Source organism: Nymphalis io, chromosome 10 (genome assembly GCF_905147045.1).
Source record: "Nymphalis io chromosome 10, ilAglIoxx1.1, whole genome shotgun sequence".
NCBI lineage: Eukaryota > Metazoa > Arthropoda > Insecta > Lepidoptera > Nymphalidae > Nymphalis > Nymphalis io.
Window position 1 is genome coordinate 277,929 of NC_065897.1, and position 24,279 is coordinate 302,207.

General features: G+C 32.5%; 2 protein-coding genes across 4 annotated transcripts in view; one reads left to right on the forward strand and one right to left on the reverse strand.

Annotated features, from left to right (window-relative positions):
- Positions 1–2,548: 2,548 nt before the first annotated feature.
- LOC126771337 (etoposide-induced protein 2.4 homolog) lies at positions 2,549–8,757 on the reverse strand. Its single transcript, XM_050491188.1, has 7 exons — positions 8,592–8,757; positions 8,355–8,509; positions 7,710–7,965; positions 7,104–7,223; positions 6,449–6,672; positions 4,184–4,255; positions 2,549–3,875 (listed from the first exon to the last, which is right to left on the reverse strand). The coding sequence occupies exons 1-7, from the start codon at positions 8,604–8,606 to the stop codon at positions 3,788–3,790; spliced, it is 930 nt and encodes a 309-aa protein (XP_050347145.1). The 5' UTR covers positions 8,607–8,757; the 3' UTR covers positions 2,549–3,787.
- Positions 8,758–9,343: 586 nt separating this feature from the next.
- LOC126771247 (ATP-binding cassette subfamily G member 4) overlaps positions 9,344–24,279 on the forward strand; it is a 34,983-nt gene continuing 20,047 nt past the window's right edge. For 2 of the 3 annotated variants that reach the window (XM_050491026.1, XM_050491028.1), the window contains exon 1: positions 12,044–12,371. In XM_050491026.1, coding sequence (XP_050346983.1) covers positions 12,182–12,371 — 190 coding nt within the window. In that variant the 5' untranslated portion in view covers positions 12,044–12,181. Of the gene's footprint in view, positions 9,537–12,043; positions 12,372–24,279 lie in introns of those variants that run through there. The other variant, XM_050491027.1, reaches the window with a different exon arrangement.

Below are 24,279 nucleotides of genomic sequence, written 5' to 3' on the forward strand. Positions count from 1 at the left end.
TAATGTAAAGTTACTAATAAATACTAACCCATATTAAAGTAAATATAAAAAAACAGCGGCTTTAGATAACCTTGACTAAGGTCAAATGTATTTTCCACACTGAACAATAAATCTTGCAAGTTGGTGTAAGAGATGAAAAGTTGACATGAGTAGCAAACCTTAAGCCAGTGATTAACGGCATTGTTTGTTCATTTAAAATGGCTTCGGCCTGGTGACCACTACTACTAATTAGATCGAAATGAAATCTCTTAGCAAATTAGATTTAATCGTTAAGGAAGCTGTAAATATAGATAAAAAATGAGATAATGCCGATTCATACAAATATAAAACGTAGATTGTAAATATTGTAGTCTCTCAATGTTTGTGTAACGTAATTATGTAATTACACTAGAATTCCTTAACCCTGTTGGTCGGGGTCTGCGGCCGAGGTGACCATCCGTTGGACTATTCGCAAGTATGCTTTCTTAAAACAATTAACAAAAAAATTGCTTCAAATTTAAAATTACTCATATTTTTAAAAACCTTAATATAGATAAAAAATAATATAATTATAGTGTTGGTAGTACTGTTACGTTGGATCTCATATCGTGCATCCATAAACATTTTTGGTCACAAATTAGAAAGTCAGTTAATACACTCTCGAAATGTCCGCTCTACATTCGCAGCGGCCTTCCCCGGCCGGTGGCGGTTGTCACTCCGACGGAGGAATTCACTCCCGAAGCGTCGCGAGTATAGAGCGAGGGCAGAGTGTACGCTTAAATATTAGCGTATATTAGATTATACGTGCAAATACAGGGAGACAGTTACCAAGTTTTTCATTGAATGCGATTTAGTTAAAGATCGATTTTAGCAATTTCATGACAATATGTTTCGTTAAAAATATGTGTATATATGGTTCCGTGTTAATGATATTAACCAATTTAAATTTAATAAATCTTTATATAATTTAAATAACAAAAAATTGCGTACAAGGGAGAAGTTCCTTTGAAACATTCGGATCACACGTAAACGTATAGAATTTTACAACTGTAGTTATATAACTATAAATACTTGTTATCGTCTTAGAACATGACACTAAATAAAAATGTCGACTTCTTTGTTTTTAAGGAAATCTTAACCATTTAGTACATTTAGTAAATATTGCTGTATTTCTAAATACCCATTCCGTCTTAGAGTAGTATTAAATAGTGTGAATGTATATTATCTAAGATGTATATTGCGTTGCATTGCGCATGCGCATGACGTAGATCTCAAATTTTAAAACGAAGCTAAATTCCAAAGTGGAAAATGACACGTATTTAATAATAATCAAAAGTTCTATTTATAATTGTGTAAGTTGAAGTTATATATATACGTATATATTATATCGACAAATTATGTTGGTCAAAAAATCTTTTATATCGCTTTTTTTTCTTAACGATCGTATGATCTTTGGGTTTTTTATGATGTTGTTTTAAAAAAAAAGTACGACGTGTATTTATTAGCTTTTGTAATAAATGCCATGAACAAATATCGTTTTGCCAGTAATACTTGTTTTTTTTTTTATTTCTTATAATTACGAATTTAAATGTTACCAATAGTAATAGCATAAATAATTTTAAGTTTTAATGTAATTTAATTATCTCTTTGAAACACTACAAAAAATTAATACCTCGTTTTATAATGATTGTCTCAAATCTTTATGTACGTTTGGTGGTGCTTTGTATATCTGTTGAGATAAATTTTTATTTAATGTGTCTTTTTTACATTATTTTATTTTTAATAATATATTAAAGTGGTTTTCCATTTTAAATATCTATGTTATGTAATTATTACAATATCATATAAATGTAATGACATATCTTAACGTTTGTGTCAATAAAATGTTATATATTGTAAATTGTTTTATTACTTTCTAGATTATAATAAACCAAATTCATCTCTTTAGTACGCGACATTGACAGAATATTTTGCGCTCAACCAGCGTAGATACTCGCCAGATAAAGAAGACAAACCTTTTTTTTGACAAAATTGAAAATATATTCTTACTGATACTTACTCAGTTTTTGCGTTTACGAATATTCGTTGCTAAACTGGAACGATTCATAGATTATGTTTTCCTGCCTGCGTGTATATATATACACAGTATTAGTTCGGTATGGAAGTTGCTCCGCTGCCGAGCCATCTAGCGGTACGTTATAAAAATACATGTGGCAACTTTCATCAAACGTTGTGTCGATGGCAATTAATCTCCAACAGCTGTACGACCACATATGAATACACCCACTTTTTTTTTTTTTTTTTTACGCTGGAAAAACGCATTACGCGTTTCCCCCACGGAACAGTGGGGAACAGTTAACAGTGGGGGGGTATGTGGGGCTCGCCGATGTCCGAGGCGCCAAGTGCGCCCCGAACAACGGAATACCCACTAAAAAACCAGCGGTACCCTTTCCGTCATAACGAGGAGCGCCACGGGATCGCTTGCGCATGCTACCGCGACATGAATACACCCCCTGGTATATCTGCTTTTTCGGTCGGGTAACATTTTATATTCAATAAAACAAAACTGATCAGTCAATTCCTTTAATAAATTATGTCATGTAAAAATAAAATCACAATTTACGACTATTTAAAGTGAGAATGATCTTTATAACTATGATTAAACGTTATGTGTAGCGATAAGTAATTATTCATTTCACCAAACATCCCAGGCACCATTGGTCGACGGTCACTACAAAGTGTTCTCCATCGGAAGGGGTCGAAGCTTAAAAAACCGTTATAATTGTAAAAAGTTTTATAACAAAATGTAAAAATAACATTTGTTAATAATTTAATGTCCATTATAAAGTAACATCAAAATAAAATATTTTTTGAACTTAGTACCGTTAATGCGCTGATTTTCCGAGCGCTTGTGGCGTCACTTTTTTTCATACAAAGACCCAATTCTTAAAAATAAAGGCGCACCCATAGTGTTTTAATAAAACCATCGCAAGAGAACATTTTGTTTGTGATACAATAAATAATAATTAAGAACATTAATATTGTACATACAAGAGTACACAACGCGTATGCGGCAAGTGTCTAATTAAGCAACATTTGCCCAAATCTTATTCCCACACGTGACCACAGCTCCATACATTGTAAACAAATCCTTAAACAGCCTTTATTTACTTCGACATAAACATATTAATGATTTTTATCGAACTAACAAAACATTTTAAACTATTTTGTTTCGTAATTACAAACCAAAGACGATTTGTGTATTATATGAATATAAACGAACGGCCACCATATAAACAGCACCCGTTCAGTTCACAACTCTAACGCCACCGATATATACATACAACCCTGTATAAAACATAAATATAAAATTATTTTTCGATATGTTTCCATCGAGAATGATTCAAGACGCGCTTAGATAAGCGGGATAATTAGTAATGATTTTTTTTAATTTAAATTTTATACCCATATTAAAGTCCCGTTACATTATATACGTAATCGTACATAGTTAAATATATATATATATATACGACTTAGCTACCACGAGCGTCGCTTCGTAGGGACAGGTGTCCTGTCCCTAAAATGTATTTCAGATTTTATCAATCTACTATATTATTATTTATATTTTATTTTAGCTTATATGATCTGGATTTACATAATGTCATAGAAAAATCGTAATTTTAATATTAAAAAAAGTAACAATAAAAGAATATCACGAAATAAATGAATGTTATAAAAGTAAACAAAATTGTGAGCGATGCAATTGATGTCAACTTGTAGCTGTCGGGCGACGTCCGAGTTGAGGGGCTCACGCGTCGTCTGCGCGGCGCCGCGCGAGGCGGAACAGCCCGTTGGCCAGCGCCACGACGCCCGAGAACAGGCGCAGCGGGCACTCGCTGCGACACACCACTCGCTCAGTACTACTTCTGACACACATGTGTATATTCACGGAAAATCATTTGGAGCTCGAATTTGAATCGACGATTATTTTGATACTGGGGGTAAAATTCAGCCGCCAGTATCGAGTGGGGCGGGCCACCCGCTCTCGACGGTAACGTATTGGACACCGTGGTATGATATTGATGGACGTTGCCGGGCGTAGCTGACCACTTATCATAAGTATAAAAAACAAAATAATCATCCAAATCGTCTCGCTCTTCATATTTAATCGCGGCAGAATGAAATAATTTTAAAACAAACTCACCTTCCCGTGACCGGGGTAGCTTCGTTCCCGCTCAAAATGAACACCGGGAAGAAGATTGAGAACACACAACCACTGGAACAGAAATAAATAAATAAACATAAAACACACGAACCGGCGACCGTAGACATCGACCAAATAATTTTCCTCGGTGTTTTAAGACATGTCGGTTGTTCGCCTGTCTTTGGGAATTCTTTTAATGCCTAGAGCAGCGTGTCTTTTAAATATAATCACAATATCGTGTATCTCGTCACCATTTTTACAAAAAACAAAGATAAATGTCAAACGTGATAATAATGATAGATATATTTGATATTTATAGATTATTCAATAACTATAGTTGCGTTCTATAGCACTGAGGGATGGGATCGATTGTATTCGCTGCAAATGAATAAACCGAAAAAAAAACTAAAGTATAACCTCTAATGGAACGCGCGTATATACACGAACTATATTTTTATAATTTTCTCCGCAGAACTTCTTAATTTTACTTGCTATTTTGCTTCGAATTTAATTTAAATTCATAGATACAAGCAGCTACGTGTATAAGTACGTCGGCGACTTATACAATTAAATACTAAATACAACAACTACACTCAACTACGCCACATTCCTCATTACTAGTTTTTTACATATACTTCTACTATTCATTTATAACATAATAATAAGATATGGTTTCGCGATGTAATTGATGTGTTGATGTTTTCACATCAATACATAAATAAACCACGCAATTATTTTGTGTTTATTATTCATATTGTACTCGATGGTTAAGGAAAACAACACCGTGAAACTTGTATGGGTCGGATGACATTCGGCCACAACTCGAAGGGGTAGTAATGTGATGGGATGAGCTACTAACGTCTTTGGGCCACCAGTGAGACGTATAACGGCTTTTACTGATTTAACATTCTACAAAGCTTGAGAGCGATATAGTTATTGACTCATTTATATCACATTTATGTAATTATCTATATAGAAAGATAATTATTCTGAATATTATTAAAACCCGGAAATTATAACGATAAGATTACCCTCATAAGGGCAAAGTACATCATTTATCTGGTACTGAAGTACGTTAGGTGATACGATCGTAAGTTGCAAACCGTAGCGGAATATTCACTAGCGTCAACGTTAACGCATGTGTGCGTGCCCATACTCAGTACTACATATAACACACACACACACACCCATGTTTATCTATGTTAAACTCGTAAGTGGTAACACGAGGCAATATTTACGTCCAAACGTTACGCGTTTTATTAAATAAATAAACATGGTATTTTTTATTTCTATTGAATGATAATGAGCCATTCTTAAGGGAGAATAGTCAACTTGTGAGATATAATAGTGCACTGGTGGTAGGGCTTTGTGCAAGCTCGTCTGGGTAGGTACCACCCACTCATCAGATATTCTACCGCAAAACAGCAATACTTGATATTGTTGTGTTCCGGTTTGAAGGGTGAGTGAGCCAGTGTAATTACAGGCACAAGGGACATAAAATCTTAGTTCCCAAGGTTGGTGGCGCATTGGATATGTAAGCGATGGTTGACATTTCTTACAATGCCAATGTCTAAGGGCGTTTGGTGACCACTTACCATCAGGTGGCCCATATGCTCGTCCACCTTCCTATTCTATAAAAAAAAAAAAAAACTAATGTGTGCCTCACTCTCACACTTCAATGGGACGGCAGATCATCGGATTGAGTTCAGGTGCAGAACTAACAGAAGCATCCCAGGCGTACGCACCGTTCATATAGAGTAGATTAACGACTAAGAAAGGATTTTTTACAAATTCATCTCCTAAGAGGCTTACACGCCCTCTAATGAAAATTCTTAAACCCAGTGTCATGTTTCAGGCCGATTTCGATGAAAACAACATTTTTGAAAATACGTTTTCTTAGCCCGTCATCGGAACCTTTGATTTGGGAAAACAACAAAAACACGCCTATTATTTTGCACGAGCCGGTTGTGTCGCTAATGAAGATACCAGCAGTAATGCGACAGCTGTCGGATTTGTTCATAAAAGTCAAGCTCTAGGAAACATGAAATTGTAACTACGATAATTAATAAAATATAATTGTATGAAGAAAGCTTTTGAAACTATTATATATTATAGACAATATTTAACATTAATAAATTCCTAACATTTTGTTGCTGTCTTTTATTATATAGCATGTTATATTATAATTATGTTAATTATAAAAGATATATATATCAGACAATGTATAATTACCAACTTTATTATTATTACTACTATATTACTTACCTTATTATATAGGACTGGGGGATCTGTGTCAGCACAGCCAAGGGTAGCCCGAAGCCCAGAAAGTATGGCCAATTGGTTTCAATGAACGTGAGTCGCTTGTGTAGCTCCCAGCCCATGTTGAACCATTTATATTCAAACGAGTAAAGGGAGTACAACAAACACATGTGTACTAAGCACAACAGCTCACCTATGTACGTTATCGGTAACATATTGACTAGCATACTCTGAAAAATTAAACAAAACATATCAATAACATTATTTTCTTAACTGACGTCACCTAAACGTACGACTAAAGGTAGGCAGACACACACACACCTATGCATGACTCGTGTGGTAAGTGGACATTTTCTCCCATAGACACTGGGCACTGTAACTCTAGCATCGTCATGCTAACATTTAAGATGACTCTTGTGTCTGTAATCACACCAGCTTAGTGGCATACTGGTTGATGAGGTGATAGAAGTGATAAGTGCATGGTGTGATGGCTACCCCAGTTAAATATAAAATAGTTTAAAAAGCACAATGTTTAATTATATAATTCAGTTTCATAAAGGTATACGGTTTTTTGTTACAGTAGTTGAGCAATTGTTGTTATTTGAGAAAAGTTAAAGCTGATTGATTTACTAAATTGAATTTGTAATTATACAAATAGTACCTGAACTAGAAATAGAGCTTGCACCAGGAGACTGAATAGTGAATCAGCAATTATTTTACTGACACTAGACATGAATTGTGGACGACCTCTTCGATGTCTATATGCTGAGTCTGCTATATCCTAAAAATTATATATTTTTGTAGATTATTATTATTATAGAATCAAAAATCTCAATGCATAAAAAGATTTGAAAAAAAAAAACAAAAAAAAAATTATTTTTGTCTGTCTGTCTATTTGTCCAGGTTAATCTTGGAAAGGGCTAAAAATTACAAATGGAAATAATTAAATTATTATAAGAAATACTTTGAGATTCGGTTTAGTCTTTGTTTCATCAAAATCGGTTGAGTCTATCTAAAGATATCAAAATTTAAGTTTTTGTAGTTATAATATATTTGTTAAGACTCATATAATATATTTGTTAAAAGAACTTAATTTGTTCTGTAATCGATTATTAAAACCATACTGATTTTTTTTTATAATATACGTGAAAAATAACTAATGGCCTCTACTCCTTTGTTGCCCTCGGGCCTCCATACCTCTGAATCGAGCCCTGAGAGCCATTGACTAACAGTCCTATTTAAATTTTAAATTTCTTTGCCAACTTACTTGAAACCACAAGCTATTGACCAATTTGCTCAGCAGAAAGAGGGGTAGCACCCATATCATCCTGAATGTCATGGAGAGGAAGGGTTGCATCCAGCCCCAAACATTATGCGCCACACCGGGGTTGTGACCAAACACTAGTATAACTAAGTACTTCACTGCAGGTAGGAGGCCGTACTCAAATATGAGTATGCTTAACAGAAATATAAATCCATTGAGGATACATGATTGTAAAACTCTAGTAAGTACTTTTGATTCCCTGAAAAAGAAAATTTGAATTTATTTTTGTCTGATATGCACTATATTATAACTGGGTTTTAATTAAAAATTACTTTTTTAAATATTTGATTTTTTGATACTTTTTCAATTATTAGAGATTTATTATTTTGTTAAACAGGTACTTTTAAGAACCTGAGAAGCCTCTCTTTTCAATATTATATTATATGCTACAACTATAATAATGACAAAAGAGGTATAAATAGTTTAGTAGTTATAGTCATATATGTTTTACCTAATTTTAATTAATTATTAATTTTGTAATAGATGTAAATATCAAAATATTGTAACAGTAAAGTATAATAATAAAACTAATATGTTGAAAGTTATTGGCTACATGTGTATAAATAAATAGTAAATTAAATAACTAACTGTTTCACTTTTGTTTGCTTCTGTTTACTGTTTTCAAAATCAGCTGGTGGCGATCTACTGAGAGCCCTTTCATTTATTTCTCTATCTAAATATAATAAGACAGTTACTCCTCGTAAACTATCTATAAAACCTTTGATAAGCGATACACAAAAATTCTGAAACAAAGAATACATTTGTTATTATAAAACACAACGCTTCGATTTAACAAAGGTTTGTAAAGATAAAAAATATAATTACTGTTACGCTTTCCATTTTGTAAAAGATATTATTGCTAATTTTATTGCTTCATTATAAAGAGTAATTAAAAAGTTTTCACATTATGGAGAAAATATTTGACGTAATATTGAAATATTTGTCACTTTTTGAACTTTAGTCTTTTAATCGTAGACAGAGAATCTCTGTCTACGCTTTTAACGTGCTATCAAACTAGTGTTACCAGATTTGAATTTTATTTCCTGTGGTAGTAAATACCTAGTTTTATTAATTGACAATGTTGTATTGTTCTCAACTTTCAATGTAAAACCTTACTGTACACGTACAAAGCCCGTGCCTAACTGACTTTTGATGTACATAAATTCACAATATTGGAATTGCGTATGGTTCGGGGGATAACAGTTCACGGTGTCTAGCAGTACCTATGCTACAACCTCTTTTTGAAATATACCTAATAGATATCGATTAGGTATATTTCAAAACTGATTTTTAGCACTACGGAATAAATAAAATAATGTTGTTCGTCACATATGTTATAATCGATATTATTAAAGATTTAAAACTGTTGTTTTCTTTAACGTTGAATATGTATAAATTCTAAGCTATGATGTAATTTGAAATGTATTTTAAATTCTGTGAAAAAAATCTTCAAATTCAATGATTAAATCAGTTTATAATATATGTCGTAATGTCATTTGTCATTTTAAGACATAGATTGAAAATTACATTTTATAAGTCACATTACAATATTTATATGTTGTCTATTGCAAATGCATGCACTATTTGTTTTCATAGCAAATTTTCATTTTTCATAGCAAACGTGTTGTGTTGTGAATGTTGTGATATTTTTGAATTAAAAATAATATATATTGTGGTTTACTCGTAGTTTTAAGTGTTAATCCTGTAGAAACAATACGTGTTATGAGCTTGGATAACAATGGATAGCAAGTTTCTTTTAAACAACTTTGGGTAACTATTCATTACAAAACTGAACGTAAAAGTTCTCGACGTAGCCATTTCTGATGACCTCCTTAAGAGTGTTAATAGCCTTTTACCATAACGTACAAGATATTTGTTGGATTTTATATAAAACTTATGCCATATAAATTACATTAAAGCAATAAATCCTATCCTAATAGGTATAACAAAAATGTCCATGAAAACAATTGTCATAATATGTATTAGAAAGTTTTTGTTGATCTGAAGCAACAATAATATATACAAACATGTTTGTCATTGTTAATAAGAAAAACACAAAAAAATATATAATTATCATGTAAACATTTACTGAAATATTTTTAGTATATTCCTTTAAGGTCATTATTAACGATGAACTTTAGATCCTACGAAATCTTTGAGCATTAAGTTTTTTTTAATTAAAACAGTAGTACAATACATTACTGCCTATTTATGGTAAAATTTAAAGACATTAAACTTGTTTATAAGGTCTACAAGATAAATGGCATTCCATTTGACCTTTGCCTTTATAAAAACTTTGACATACTAATTAGTTTGCTTCTAGAAGGTCTATTTTATGAAGTCCATTAAAATCTGAGACATTTATATTTTAATGTTAAAGATGTGTTATTATGTTTTACATTTTTTTTTAACCATTAAACTTATACCAGTGTTAACTTTTAATACATTTTACTTGCTATAAAAGACAGGCACTCATATAAATATCTTGTCAAAAAATAATAATATTGTAATAAATAAATTCTTACAAATGTTGTGTTTACATGTGTTTACATGTTAGGTTTGTAATATTCATAAAAGATATTGAAGGCTGTACAACATTATAAGCATCTTTTATTGTTATAGTTTATTATTAGTTGTATTTTAGAAACAACTAATATATTAATATTATATTAAAATAGCAAATTTAATGAATAAAAATCCATGGACAGTTCAAAAACCATATTGCTTTTTTTATTTATTTATTTGTTTATTTGGGAAACAAACAATTATAATTACACTTAATAGTAAAAAAACAAATATAAGAAAAACATAAATCAATCAAGTTTCCACTTAAAATTAAATATATGGTAGTGAGGTATCTAAATTTCATTAAAAATAATTATACCAAAAATTTGTATTTATGTATAATCAATAATAACTACTAAATGGAAAAACTTTGAACCACACATGAGAATATTTATACAGGTTTATTGTCATTTTAAGGCATAGATTGGCTAGTTTGATTAAAATGAAATAATTATTAGTACTATAATTTTCCTCTATTTATTGGCTCATTATTTACACAAATAACCTTATAAAACATATTTTTATAATTATAAATAAAGTGAGTTTAACAGGTTACAGGAAAGTACCACATGTACTATAAATATAATAATTGTGAAAGTTCAATACTAGAAACAGAGGTTAAAAAAAATACCCAGTAAGAAAGTCATTAAAATCTGCAAAATTTGTGTCAAACTTAAACTTTCTAACTTTAAAATACAAGTATTTTAAATAAGTGTCAATTCAAATAATTTTTTTACTTTTGTAGACGCCTCATCGATGCAAACCCAATCATTACATTGTGTTCTTTAATATATGTATATGAATATATTTTAAAATTTACTGCCTTGTTGGTCTAGTGGCTACACACAATGCCGCAGAGCCAGAGGTCCTGGGTTCAAATCCCAGGTCGGGCCAATAAAAAGTTATTGAGTTTTTCTCTCGAAAATTCTCAGTAGCAGCCCAGAGTCTGAAGTGTGTACACTCCCGTATCTCGGAAAGCATGTACAGCCGTTGGTCCGGCGCCTGAACTCATTCCGGTCATGTCATATTGCCGTCCCATCGGATTATGAGAGTTAGGCAATAGAGTGCACCAGTGTTTGCGCACAGTCTTGTGCACTATAATATGTCCTGTGCAGTTGGCTAATATCTCTTGAGATTGGCCGCCGTGGCCGAAATCGGTCTGGAGGATATTATTTTAAACAGGTAGCAATTTTATGTAAAGTGTTTGACTCTCTGAGGCTACCATATAATTTTTCCATTTGCTCAGATGGATCATGTGTTTATTTCACAATTCAAACTGTAATTATAAAGTGAACGAACCCAACACAACATCTTGCTTTGTCACCAGTCAGAAACATGCGTATATTAGATATAAACAAACTTTGTTTTCGACTTTTTTGTCTTAAAATAACTTAAATGACTTTTAATAAATCTTGTTTACAAGAATTCATTATCACAAAAATCTCTACACGCATATAAAATAATAGTAGAAATAATTTGTATCAAAAGTAAGTTGCAAGAGATTTTTATTAGGTACATGAAAATTACTATGATAATTTATTATACGTTATAAAAATTAAGCACTGATTAAATTACTCTATAATGTGACATTAAAACAGATGTAGGTATATACTTTATGAAAAAATAATTTTCATCGATATAGTTGTGGAACCCTGATAAAACATATCCGCTGCGCCGGCGCAAAGTTCAAAACTCCATCGCGACGTCACGCACAGCTCGTCCGACTACTCAGTGTGTGCGCGAGAGTGCGGCGTATCGCGCGTGTACTGCGCCCATATTTACCTCCTTTGTGACGTAGGAAATGAGAGTTTGACATCTTAGTTCACAGCTCCATTGTGTAAAATATAAAAATGAAAGTTGACAAAGAGGCGTGCCTCACACTTGAGGAATCTAAACCGATGATATCCGGCAGGAAGGACAGCCTGAAGGTGACCATCACTCCAGCGCAGCCGAAGACCCTCACACATCTACCAAAGAGACCGCCAGTCGATTTGGCTTTCACAGACCTGACCTACAAGGTCCAAGAAGGCAGAAAAAGCAGTAAGTATTCACATTTATATCTTTATCTAAGAGTTTAAGGTCTTCTTCGAAATACAAACTGCATGTTTTTGTTCAATAATTGATAGCACGCACTTTATATTTTGTAAATATCTTTGTTTACGCAGATAGTTGTTCGTATTTATTTAATCGTTGAAGTTGAAAAAAACTGCAATACAAAGGATACGAACTTTGATCATTCTTTGTTTCACTTCACTTCTTGTTCGGCCGAGGATCTTCTACCGACGGCTTTTAATAATCGTATTGTTTGCCGATCGTTACGAAGAGATATGTCAATTATATCTAACGAGGTTTTTATCGTTATTCCAGAAACGACCACGAAACCGTAACTTTCCTCATTATATAAATACTTAGTGAGCAGGTCCGAAGGTGATGTAGGTATGTAAGAGGGTAAGCTTACAAGAAAACGTTTCGGTTCAATTTATAACAAATATATTTCACTGTTGCCTATAAACTGAACTAGTCACTTGAACGCGTCCTTACACGAAGAAATAATAATTCATGTTTCTTACCGGTTTTAAACTAACATACTTAATAATGCTCGTCTTAAAAACCTATTCACATTAATCGCTTGTAAGAAGATCATTATTAAAACGTCATTAATGCTTACGTAATTAGTAACGAACAGTCTGCAAGTGACCCGCTGCCTCAGGAAAATTTTAAAGTTTTATTTAGTTATCGGTAAGGTTTTTTATAGAGCGGAATTAGGGATCGCGACATTTTCCTTAATCGCGGAGCACGGTATGAATTGTAAACACAAATTACAACTGCCTTGTTTCCTTACGAATTAAATTATGTTTGAAGTAAGTTATTATGGCCGTATATTACCTAAATTGTTTTATTAATCATACAATTTTCATTCATTGTTGAAATACGAACGATGTCACTTTACACGTGAACAAGTCGATTTCAGTGTTTCCTAAAGTAATCATTATCGGTAAGAGAAAAATTATGATACGAGTACATTGTAATGCTTACGGCTCTGTATCTAATCTTTATCTTTTTATCATTGAAAAAAGCGATGCACCTGTTTGTTTGTTATATCTTTAAGTTTTAACCAAACATCGCAAGGATTGAGCATCCCGCTGTAAGCTGCTTAACCCAAAAGCGTTATGAGTATTGTGTTCTGCGGTAAAATTCGAGTTTGTTCTTACACATTGCTTTATTTCCGTTAGATTAAATTCCAATGAGTTAAATTGTATGTTTTTGTAGGAAAGTAATGATGTGGAAATTTGTTTTAAAGTTCAGATGCGACGCTGACTTTTGTTTATCGTTTACATTTCACGCAATTAGAACTTATTAGTCTTCTCCAACGTACGAGTATATTTAAATGATCGATTGATTTTTACTAGTTTCCGCCTGCGGCTTCGCCCGCGTGCAAGGCTGTACCCCTGACAACGTGTATGCAAAATTTCATGATGATCGGTCGAGTAGTGAATACTTGAAAGCGTAACAAACAAACAAACTCACTTTCGCATTTATAATATTAGCAAGGGTTGTAGTTACGACTTATATTTCAAAACATGTTTTAAAACATAACGATTAAACAATAACATAATAAAAGTCAAATCTTAAACAATAAAACTGAAAATTTTCGAAATTTAAGTTTAAAATGTGCCGTGAGTAATTATTACAAGTTGTTATAATCGGGACGTCTGGTATTCCCATTAATGACTGCGCAAAATTACGGCATACATTTGGCACATGTTACTCTGAATCATAGGAAATATGTTTGTTTGTAAATAGCTGAGGAAAACAAAGAGGAAAATGTCTTACAGTAAGTTTGTTCCTGATAATGGTCACGAAATTGGTTTAATTTTTTTTATTTAGTCAAAAGTTTGCCCGAAATTGAATTTGCAATGTTCAAATAAAATTCAAGTGATCTAACCACTGGGTTTTTGCGGCTCCTTAAAGAATATTAAGTACCTATTATATGTTAATAATTTCCCTTATATCTATTAAAGAGCCAAGTAACATGCATGTAATGAGTCATTAAATGTAATTGAATGATTATAAAATAATAAACATTGTATTTTTTTGCTCTTGTCGGCGCTTCTATGCATACAAAAAAGTGGCGTCATACAATTCTAACTAATATTTTTCTACTAACAATAAGCGGAGTAAAGTTTGTTTGTATATAATATATTTTTAAAATAAATACTATTATAGTGAAGCGGTATTGCGATATGTACAGATACCACTTACTAAACTAATTAAATATTATAATTTAATTAGTTCGAAGTACTGACGGTAAGAACAAAAAGTCAAGCGAATTTAGGCTTAGTTTATTGAACACAGTGATCAAGCATATACAAACGAATGCATTATTACCTTGAGGACAACACATTATTTATACACAAAAATAATAAATAATAATTATTTAAAAACTACGTAAACATATTACAATACTTAAGCAATACTTTTTCAAGGGATTACTACACTCCACTTATAGAGTTATTCTTTAAATTAAGCTTTGCATGCTTTATGATCTGTTTTGCTTTTATATCATGTTTGTAAATTGTCTGCAATGAACACTTAATAAATTGAATTTCACATCACATCGCTAGGTATACCTATTGAAACTTTAATTTGATTAAATATGAAAAATTTGCATAACGACCAATACGAAACTATTTCCGTTGAAATAGTCAGCACTTTCAAAGAAAGTCTCTATCTTTTGTTTACATTTTGCCAACAACGAATTACTACGACTGTTGACATTTATCTATTTTTTTTTCTTAATAAATAGATAAATAGACACACCTGTCATCATTTACTCGTATAAAGATCACATAAGTTGCTTCTCTTCCATATATAGAGCTAAGACTCAGCTCTTTAAAGAAAGATGATGTTTTTATAACAATGTTCAAACGTAGTGGAGCTTCTTGGTTTTTGGAAACAGTTGACATAGACAGAACTGGCTCGTGCTCTGCCACTGAGTTAAAGATTGTTTAAATCTGCAGTCATTCCGGAGACTGCCAGGCCGGCAGTTACATTATATATATATATAATGTAACTATATATATATATATATATATATAATGTAACTCGTTATCCTTGGTCCAAATTTCAAGGTTCTTGTAATAATTACATTTAAAGGAAGTGTTACAGTGATAAGCAATCAACATCCTTATACACATATGAATAAAGCTTATAATAAAGTTATTTACATAAATACGTAAATTTCAGTTATTATCAATCGTGTAATAGGACCTTTGATTTTTTTAACATAGTTTTTATTTATATTTATTATAGTTTTGTAAATGGTATATAGTACTCATAGTAAAACAAAGTATAATACAATACGTAGGGCGCCAAATTATGACAAGTATTGTAGATGCCTTTTTGTCTGTCTGTTACGCTTTCACGGCTAAATCACGGAACCGATTTTGGTGAGATTAGCATTAGCACAAGCGAGCTTCCCTCCTAGTACGGAACGAATTCAATCAGTGTCTCATAAAATATACAACTACTAAACGTACAACAGGGAGTGTCCTAAAACTAAGACTGTGGTTCAGTGTAAAGTAATGAAGCGAATGAGATTTATAAATTAAGTTTAAATACGGAAAACGAAAACGTCGACATATACTCTCGTTTTGACAGATATATATCTGTCTGTCAAAAGCTATTGACCCTTGATGGCAAGGTATTCTTTACCGGTTCTCCTAAGCAGAATATATTAACAATGTGAACCAATGTTCAAGTGATCGCTTGAAAAGGTGAACTTGTATTGAATTGGATTTTATATTTGTATAATGTTAATAGTTACACGAGTTAAAACTGTTCGTTATTTATATTAACGTTCACGGTGAGTTGTTATAAGTTTTAATGCTTGTTATTTTATACATACAAACAAAGTTGCTCATAAAAGTTTTACGTGTAAACTAGCCATTTGTCGTGTGTTTCCTGTATAGTAATGAAGCCAACAACTTCAGCCCGTGGGCGTCGTAAGAGCAGATTTTTAACCGCATCCATCCAATTTTGAAAATATTTCAATTGAAAAAAAACTTAAAGTTCACCAAATCGGTTTTTTTAAACGTGGCTTGAATTGCCCCATGTACGATCCGTCGACCCCAAATAAAAAGAATACGGGCAAATGGATGAACGTACATACATACACGTACGATTTCATTTCAAGTATTAATGATGTGTTAAAATTTCTCCTCGTACTTTGTAATTAATAAAAGCGTAATATATAATTTGCTGACAATGGCAGAAATGGAAACATTTAATTTATGATAAGTGCGATAATTATATGTATTGTATTTTGATAAGATGAAAATATGTTCAGATACAATATAATGTCTTAGATCTTTTTTATATATTGTGTATTCACGCTGGTGACAACAAAACTATACAATATGGCTTTATATGTTTAATTGCAAACGTAGAAATTGTCAACAGTTTCATTGGGTCAACGCAACATAATATTTCGATTTAGCTTACATTTCACAAATGTTCGTTACACATCGGTCAGAATAAGATAAGATTTTTCATTATTATATTCATTATTATAAAATATATTTCGTCAAAATTAAAAAGTCCCTATTTTTAAGCCGAGATGGTTTAGTGGTTAGAAAGCTTGAATCTTAACCTATGATCGTGTTTTTTTTTATTGTATAGGAAGGCGGACGAGCGTATGGACCACCTGATGCCATTGTAAGGAATGTTAATCATCGCTTACATCACCAATGCGCCACCAATCTTGGGAACTAAGATGTTATGTTCCTTGTGCCTGTAATTACACTGGCTCACTCACTCTTCAAACCGGAACACAACAATACCAAGTACTGTTGTTTTGCGGTAGAATATCTGATGAGTGGGTGGTACCTACCTAGACGAGCTTGCACAAAGCCCTACCACCAGTAAAACATGGGCCAACACCACTGAATTTCATTAAAATTCTGTCACATGTGTATTCCACCAACCCGCATTTGAGCAGCGTGGTGGAATAAGCTACAAACCTCAAAAAGGAAGGGAGGTCTTAGCGAAGCAGTGGGACATTCACAGTCTGTATTTTTACTTTATTTTAATAAAACCTCTAGTGGACCTAATATCTCACTAATTGCTTAGTACACAGTTGCTTAGCTTTTACAATTCTTCGTAACTCCTCCTCGAGTAATCGTCCTCGAGTAATGTGTTATTAAACTCGTACATACGTATCATGTATTTACAACGTTTTAATTAAACGACGCACATACGTTTAGTGACCAGAACATGTCTAGGTCCTGCTTTGTCATCATTACATGACGAGTGATAGAATGCTCATTGTCTTACTTGCGGGTTATTTACATATAATACCTATTTGTAGGTATGTGTTGGTAGGTTGTTTAAATTGAATTATAAGAACTTGCATCTATTTGGTATAGGAAAAAGTGTTTGGGAAACTTCATGGGACCGTAATCTCAACTGTATACATCTGTCAAATACTTTGTCTTATTGCACTGTTTAGGGTTGAGCGCGTGAGCGATATTTTAGATCCCATTAGTGGTAGTAGTTAGTATTAGTTATTTTGATGTCTTGGTCAGTTAAAGTATTTGCCTTCCGTTGTCCAGCTGTGAATTAATGTGGGCTGAACGTTTTATTGGACTTTCCTGTCTGCGTGTTTAAGAATTCTTAAATTATAAGAATCTAAATAAAATCATTGTTGAAGCAGCTGCTTTCTGCTTTAAATTTAGTGTTACAACTATCCGTACTCATTTATTTAAATATATAAAAATGTGCTCTGTGCAAGTGTCTGGGTAGGTACCACCCACTCATTAGATATCCTACCGCTAAACAGCAGTACTTAGTATTGTTGTGTTCTGTGCGTCGATGTCAATGGGTGGCGGTAACCAATTACCATTACATGACCCATTTGCCCGTCCGCCTATACTATAAAACAAATGTTTTACAAATATATTTGTTTTCTTGAATTCTTATGTATTTGTCTTTTTAAATTGACACGTTCAACAATCATTAGGTTTCCATTCAAATTACAGTTCATTATGCAGATAAAAAATGTTTGCCATTTTTATGTTACTACTTCGAGATCACCTCTGCTGATTCGACACGTCCTTAGGAATAAAAGTAAAAAATGTAGTACATTTTCCATCCAAATTAAGTATATAAAACGTGAGAATGATACTCGAATATTATATGTAAAGATTATCCATTTCAGATGCCCGTGAAATGGAGAATTTCTAGATAGCTTTAGATTTACTTTACTGGTGGTAGGGCTTTGTGCAAGCCCGTCTGGGTAGGTACCACCCACTCATCAGATATTCTACCGCAAAACAGCAATACTTGATATTGTTGTGTTCCGGTTTGAAGGGTGAGTGAGCCAGTGTAATTACAGGCACAAGGGACATAAAATCTTAGTTCCCAAGGTTGGTGGCGCATTGGCTATAAGCGATGGTTGACATTTCTTACAATGCCAATGTCTAAGGGCGTTTGGTGACCACTTACCATCAGGTGGCCCATATGCTCGTCCACCTTCCTATTCTAAAAAAAAAAAAAAAAAAAAAAAAAAAAAAAGATTGTTAAGGTTTAAGAGAAGTTTATTTCTCATCAAGAACAAAAGTTCACTTACACGAAAAACTAATTACATAATTTTCTTATATCTATATTATAATTATACGTGTCTTTATACAAAACGAAAGGATACACATATATATTTTTTAAGATCAAGTTTTGACAGTGTTCTTAGTTCAGTCTTAAATTTTACACAAGATTTTTCATGAATTAGTTCTTTGGGTAAGCTATTGCAAAGTAGTGCCCCATTAACAATATGGTTCTTGAGCCATAACTTTTTGTTCAGGCTTTTGGTAATTGTAATTTATATTTGTTTCGTGTAAGCATTTTCCTAATTAGTTTGTATGTTTATATATTTACGTAATTGATTAATGGATAGCGTGTTCGTTTTCTCATATAAGTCTTTTGTCGGGAAATAGCAGTGTAGTCGAAATAGCGCTTTTAGTAATTTGTTCTGGGATATTTGAAGATCTTTTAATTAACCATTCATAGATTTGTGCTATTTGGTACGTTTAAAAGCATGTAAAGAATATTGCATATTTGTTAAAGTACACTGAATGCAATGAAATAGTTAATTAGTTAAGTTTTAAAATTATAAAATTCAACAATTAAACGAGTGAGGTCCATATGTCACTAATAAATTATTCAACATTTGCCGCCCGTGAAAAATACCTACAATATATCAGTTGTACGTACGGCTCGTGATTGCTGTAAGAAATAAATATCGAATTTTTTTGGTTGCTTCTTTGAAATTTATATTTATAACTAGCAAAATCCGCGGCTTCACTAGCGTGTGTTTCAAAGTCAGGTTGTGACGAAAATCCTTCAAAATCCGGCATTTTAACGTAAATTACGCCTATTTGAATTATGTAAATAGATAGCGCCGTTAGTTTAAAAAATGATTATTTTTAGTTTTGGGTAATTCTTTACTAGCCAAATTACTTAAAGTTTTTTAAATCACAGAAATACAATTTTGTATTGATGTATCTTTGCCTTTAGCCATTCCGTAATAACATCAGTTACATTTTGGAGACGGTGTTGAACAAAGCGAGACAGGGCGATTGTATGAGACGTGAGACGAGATTTGAACACCCGTAACAGCCTGTTAATGTCCCACTGCTGGGCTAAGGCCTCATCTCCCTTTTGAGGAGAAGGTTTGGAGCTTATTCCACCACGCTGCTCCAATGCGGGTTGGTAGAATACACATGTGGCAGAATTTCAATGAAATTAGACACATGCAGGTTTCCTCACGATGTTTTCCTTCACCGTTAAAGCACGAGATGAATTATAAACACAAATTAAGCACATGAAAATTCATTGGTTTCGTGTTTGAACCAACGATCATCGGTTAAGATTCACGCGTTCTTACCACTAGGCCATCTCGGCTTTGTGTGAACACCCACTGATTAGGTATTGTGAATACATATTTGAATACTTAATAATAATTTTACACGTTGTCCTTAAAATGTTTTTATCAAAGTATTTAAAAATATAAATTTTATGCTCTTAGTAATTGTACATGCTTGCTAATTTCGGTCGGTTATAAAAAATTGGTAACTTATATTTGTCAGTTGTTTTTTGTGTGTTTATTCAAGTTTATTCATGCTATATTTAAGAATGTACTACTTAAAATTATTAATTAATTTAAATGAATATGTCGTTATTTGTGCAAATGAATTTGAACAAATGTTGTCATACGTTTTTTCCGCTATTCCATTATATATAAATATCACGGACTTCTCTTAGGCTTAGATATCTCCAAAACTCGGCAGGATTCCTTTGGAAAGTGGCCGGACCTACAATTTTCTCCCTTTGATATAATAAATATCCTGTTTTAATGTTTATCCGGAAATTACACTAAAAAAATATGAAAGTTCCATATTGATATAATTAATTTTTAAATGTTTAAAATATATATAAAAATAAATTATGTAATAGACAAATCCTACCTCTTTATAATTATAGTATGTGATGTCAATATTGCCGAGATTCATCTGACTCAAGTCGAATATTTAGTGAATGGAATGAGAATTAAAGTCACGTGACAATAAACAAGAGCTTATCAGATGTTATTAAAATCTATGCAATATACACCGCGATAATGTGATTAGGGACAAATAACATACAGAAGGTCATCTTGGAGGAAATACTGTTTTATCATCATCGATAACGAGCTGGCTCCGTCGATGTAACCCGTAGATGTCAACCGAAGGTAGCAGGTTCAAATCCGGTCACGAACCAATTTCTTATGAGGTAAATTTGTGCTTGTAATTAATCTCCTAATCGAGCGGTGGAAAAATACGATAGAAAAAGCTTTCCATGTTGAAATAATATATTTTAATAATAATAATAATAATTATTATTATTTATTTATTAGATCACCAACAAAGTACACACATACACGATAGCACACAGTTCATAAAATAAAAAAAAAGAAGTGGTACCTCAATTACAGGTGATAACTGCATGAACAATAAGGCAACATATGCATTATAGCACATAAAAAAAACAATGAACAAAAATTTAATAAAGTAAAATAATAATGAAAACTAATATAGATAATTAAGTATTACTTATTAATGGCATTATGGACTTAAGTATATTCTAAATTTAAGTATATTGTTGGTAAAGATGTTTACATCGTTGCCCATGTCTACGCAATTATAGGTCTTTATAATTCTATTTATAGGTGAAGTACAATCGTTACGATTTTGTATTTATTATGTTGTATTCGGGTTTTTACGGAGATCGAACGTCAAACGTCAAATCGTCGGGTAGTGAATGTAATATGATAATATTCATCATCTATAGGGCGTCAGAGATAGCTCAGTGGTTAGATCACGTGAATCTTAACCGAAGATTGCGGGTTCTACTTCGGGCTGGCACCACTGAAGTCTGAATTTACATACTCGAAAGTAAAGGTTAACATCGCGAAGAAACCTGCGTGTCGGATGGAAATCTGACACACCACCATTTCATTCAGTAAACCGCTTTGGAGTCGCGTGGTAGAATAAGCTCAAACCTTCTTAATTGGAAAGGAGGTCTTAGGCCAGCAGTTGACATTTGCAGACATCATTGATTTGATTGATTGATCTCATCGTAGAACAATTTTTTTTTAAGTATTATATATAAAGGATCATCCTGTGAATGTTCCGCTACTGGGCTAAGGCCTCCTTTTTTTAAAGAGAATGTAGGTATAAATATTATTTACATATAAGAGGGGTGAAATCATTTTATCGACAGTGGGATACTTACGTACTATCTATTTATCGCTTCTAAATGTTGAAATATTGCATGAATAGCTTCCATAATTTTTATTTCGCTCACAGAACACCTATGAAAGGAATGTAGATATACCTTAATCTACATAAAAATTAAACACGAAATGTATAAAACTACACCGAAGTATAAGTTAAAACTTGCGGCTTAAAGATTAATTATAATAAATATATTCATTGACATTGTAATTAATTGCCATTTCGAAATGGAGGCCCTTGATCGAAACCTCAAACGAGCTTTGAGGATTTAAAAAATGTTAACTTAAATTTCAAGTTATATCCCTTACGGCGTACTTAATCTTCTATCTAAATAAATAAAAATGAATGTTTGTATGTTTGCCCTCTATTTCCTAAACCGATTTCGTTCTATCTGATTGTGATAGAACTTCAGTGAGCTTAAAAAATTTTAGTTTATATATTTATCATTACGTTTTATGTAAGGTTGGTGATTAACATTGTCACATGTATTATATTCAAAACTGTAATCCTCGGTATTAGTTATATTCGGTTATGCATTTACATGCATTATACATACAAACATACAATAATTGATTACGAGTTCAGACGCTGGTTTTTCTAGTACTAAAGGCAAACGTTGACGAGATATTTAATATGTATATCGTGTGTTATATATTGTTGAATATTTAATTAATATTTTACATTCGACAAAGGTAAGTTTTTGTGTATTAAAGATGTTTCTTTTCAAAACACAATGTTTTCCTTCACTGTCAAGCACGAGATGAGATAAACAAGCACATGAAAATTCAGTGGTGCTTGCCCGGGTTTGAATCACGATCATCGGTTAAGATTCACGTGTTCTAACCACTAGGCCATCTCGGCTCGGAAAAATGTATAGAGCCTAAAAATCATAAATTGGCGAATGTGATATGAATAAAACAAATGTACATACTTACAGACGTTTAAAAGAAATGTAGGCGACAAAAATACTGGTGAGGTTAGGAAGTCGAGCATATTGTGAGATGAATGAGACTATGAGATAAAAAATGGTTTTTATTTCAAACTCGGGCAAGCTGTAGAAAAGGTTGTTTTCGTATAAAGGGCTTATTTTCAAAATAATTATTTTTTTAAATTGTTTTACGATGAAGGGCAAGTGAGTAGCCCAATATTATCTTTTAATATGTTTGCTGATAAAATGATTGATACAAATTACTTAGCAACACGCCGACCACAAGATCAGAAAAAACGTAATTAGCTATTTAATCAATAAAGTATACAAATTAAAATATATCGATAAGTAAATATCAAAATAATCAATGGATGCCTCTCGAATGACGTTTTCGATATCTTTATTATAACAAAATCACGTACTTACTTATTTATTATTTACCATTAAAAATTCAAATTAGAATAACATATTTTGGAATATTATAATTCTTGGATAAATGTTACATTTATTGTATAATATGTCTTTAATTTATTTAAAAGCATGTAATATTCAGATTTGGATAAAAATAGTCGTGCGTTGTGAAATGTATATTAACGACGTTATATACCACGATAAGAACATAAATATCTTTCTTAACATCACGATTATCACATTATAATGAATTTAAAGGTCCATCTAATAACAAGAGCGAGATGGGCTAAAACCCGGGCTGGCACCACTGAGAAGGTTCTTATTATTTTTTATTAATTCATTTTTTATATAGAATAGAAAGGCGGGCGAGCATATGGGCCACATCATGGTAAGTGGTCACCAACGCCCATAGACATTGACATTGTAAGAAATATTAACCGTCGCCTACTTCGCCAATGCGTCACCAACCTTGGGAACTAAGATGTTATGTCCCTTGTGCCTGTAATTACACTGGCTCACTCACCCTTTAAACCGGAACACAACAATACCAAGTACTGCAGTTTTGCGGTAGAATATCTGATGAGTGGGTGGTACCCACCCATTCGAGCTTGCACAAAGCTCTACCACCGGTACCAGCACTCACTGGGTTCATACTTTGTCACTGTGACAGACTGCTACCTTTTTACCTAGTATTTTTATCTGTGACGATAAATATAACTCAACTCTACGCCATATGTTTAAATAATATTTATATATAATAGTTATGGAAGTCATTACAAAT

Coding starts and splice junctions, on each gene's coding strand:
- LOC126771337 (XM_050491188.1), bottom strand. Junction 7,966..8,354: donor AAGCAAACAAAAGTGAAACA/GTTAGTTATTTA, acceptor TTTCTTTTTCAG/GGAATCAAAAGTACTTACTA. Junction 4,256..6,448: donor CCCCAGTCCTATATAATAAG/GTAAGTAATATA, acceptor TTTCTGTTCCAG/TGGTTGTGTGTTCTCAATCT.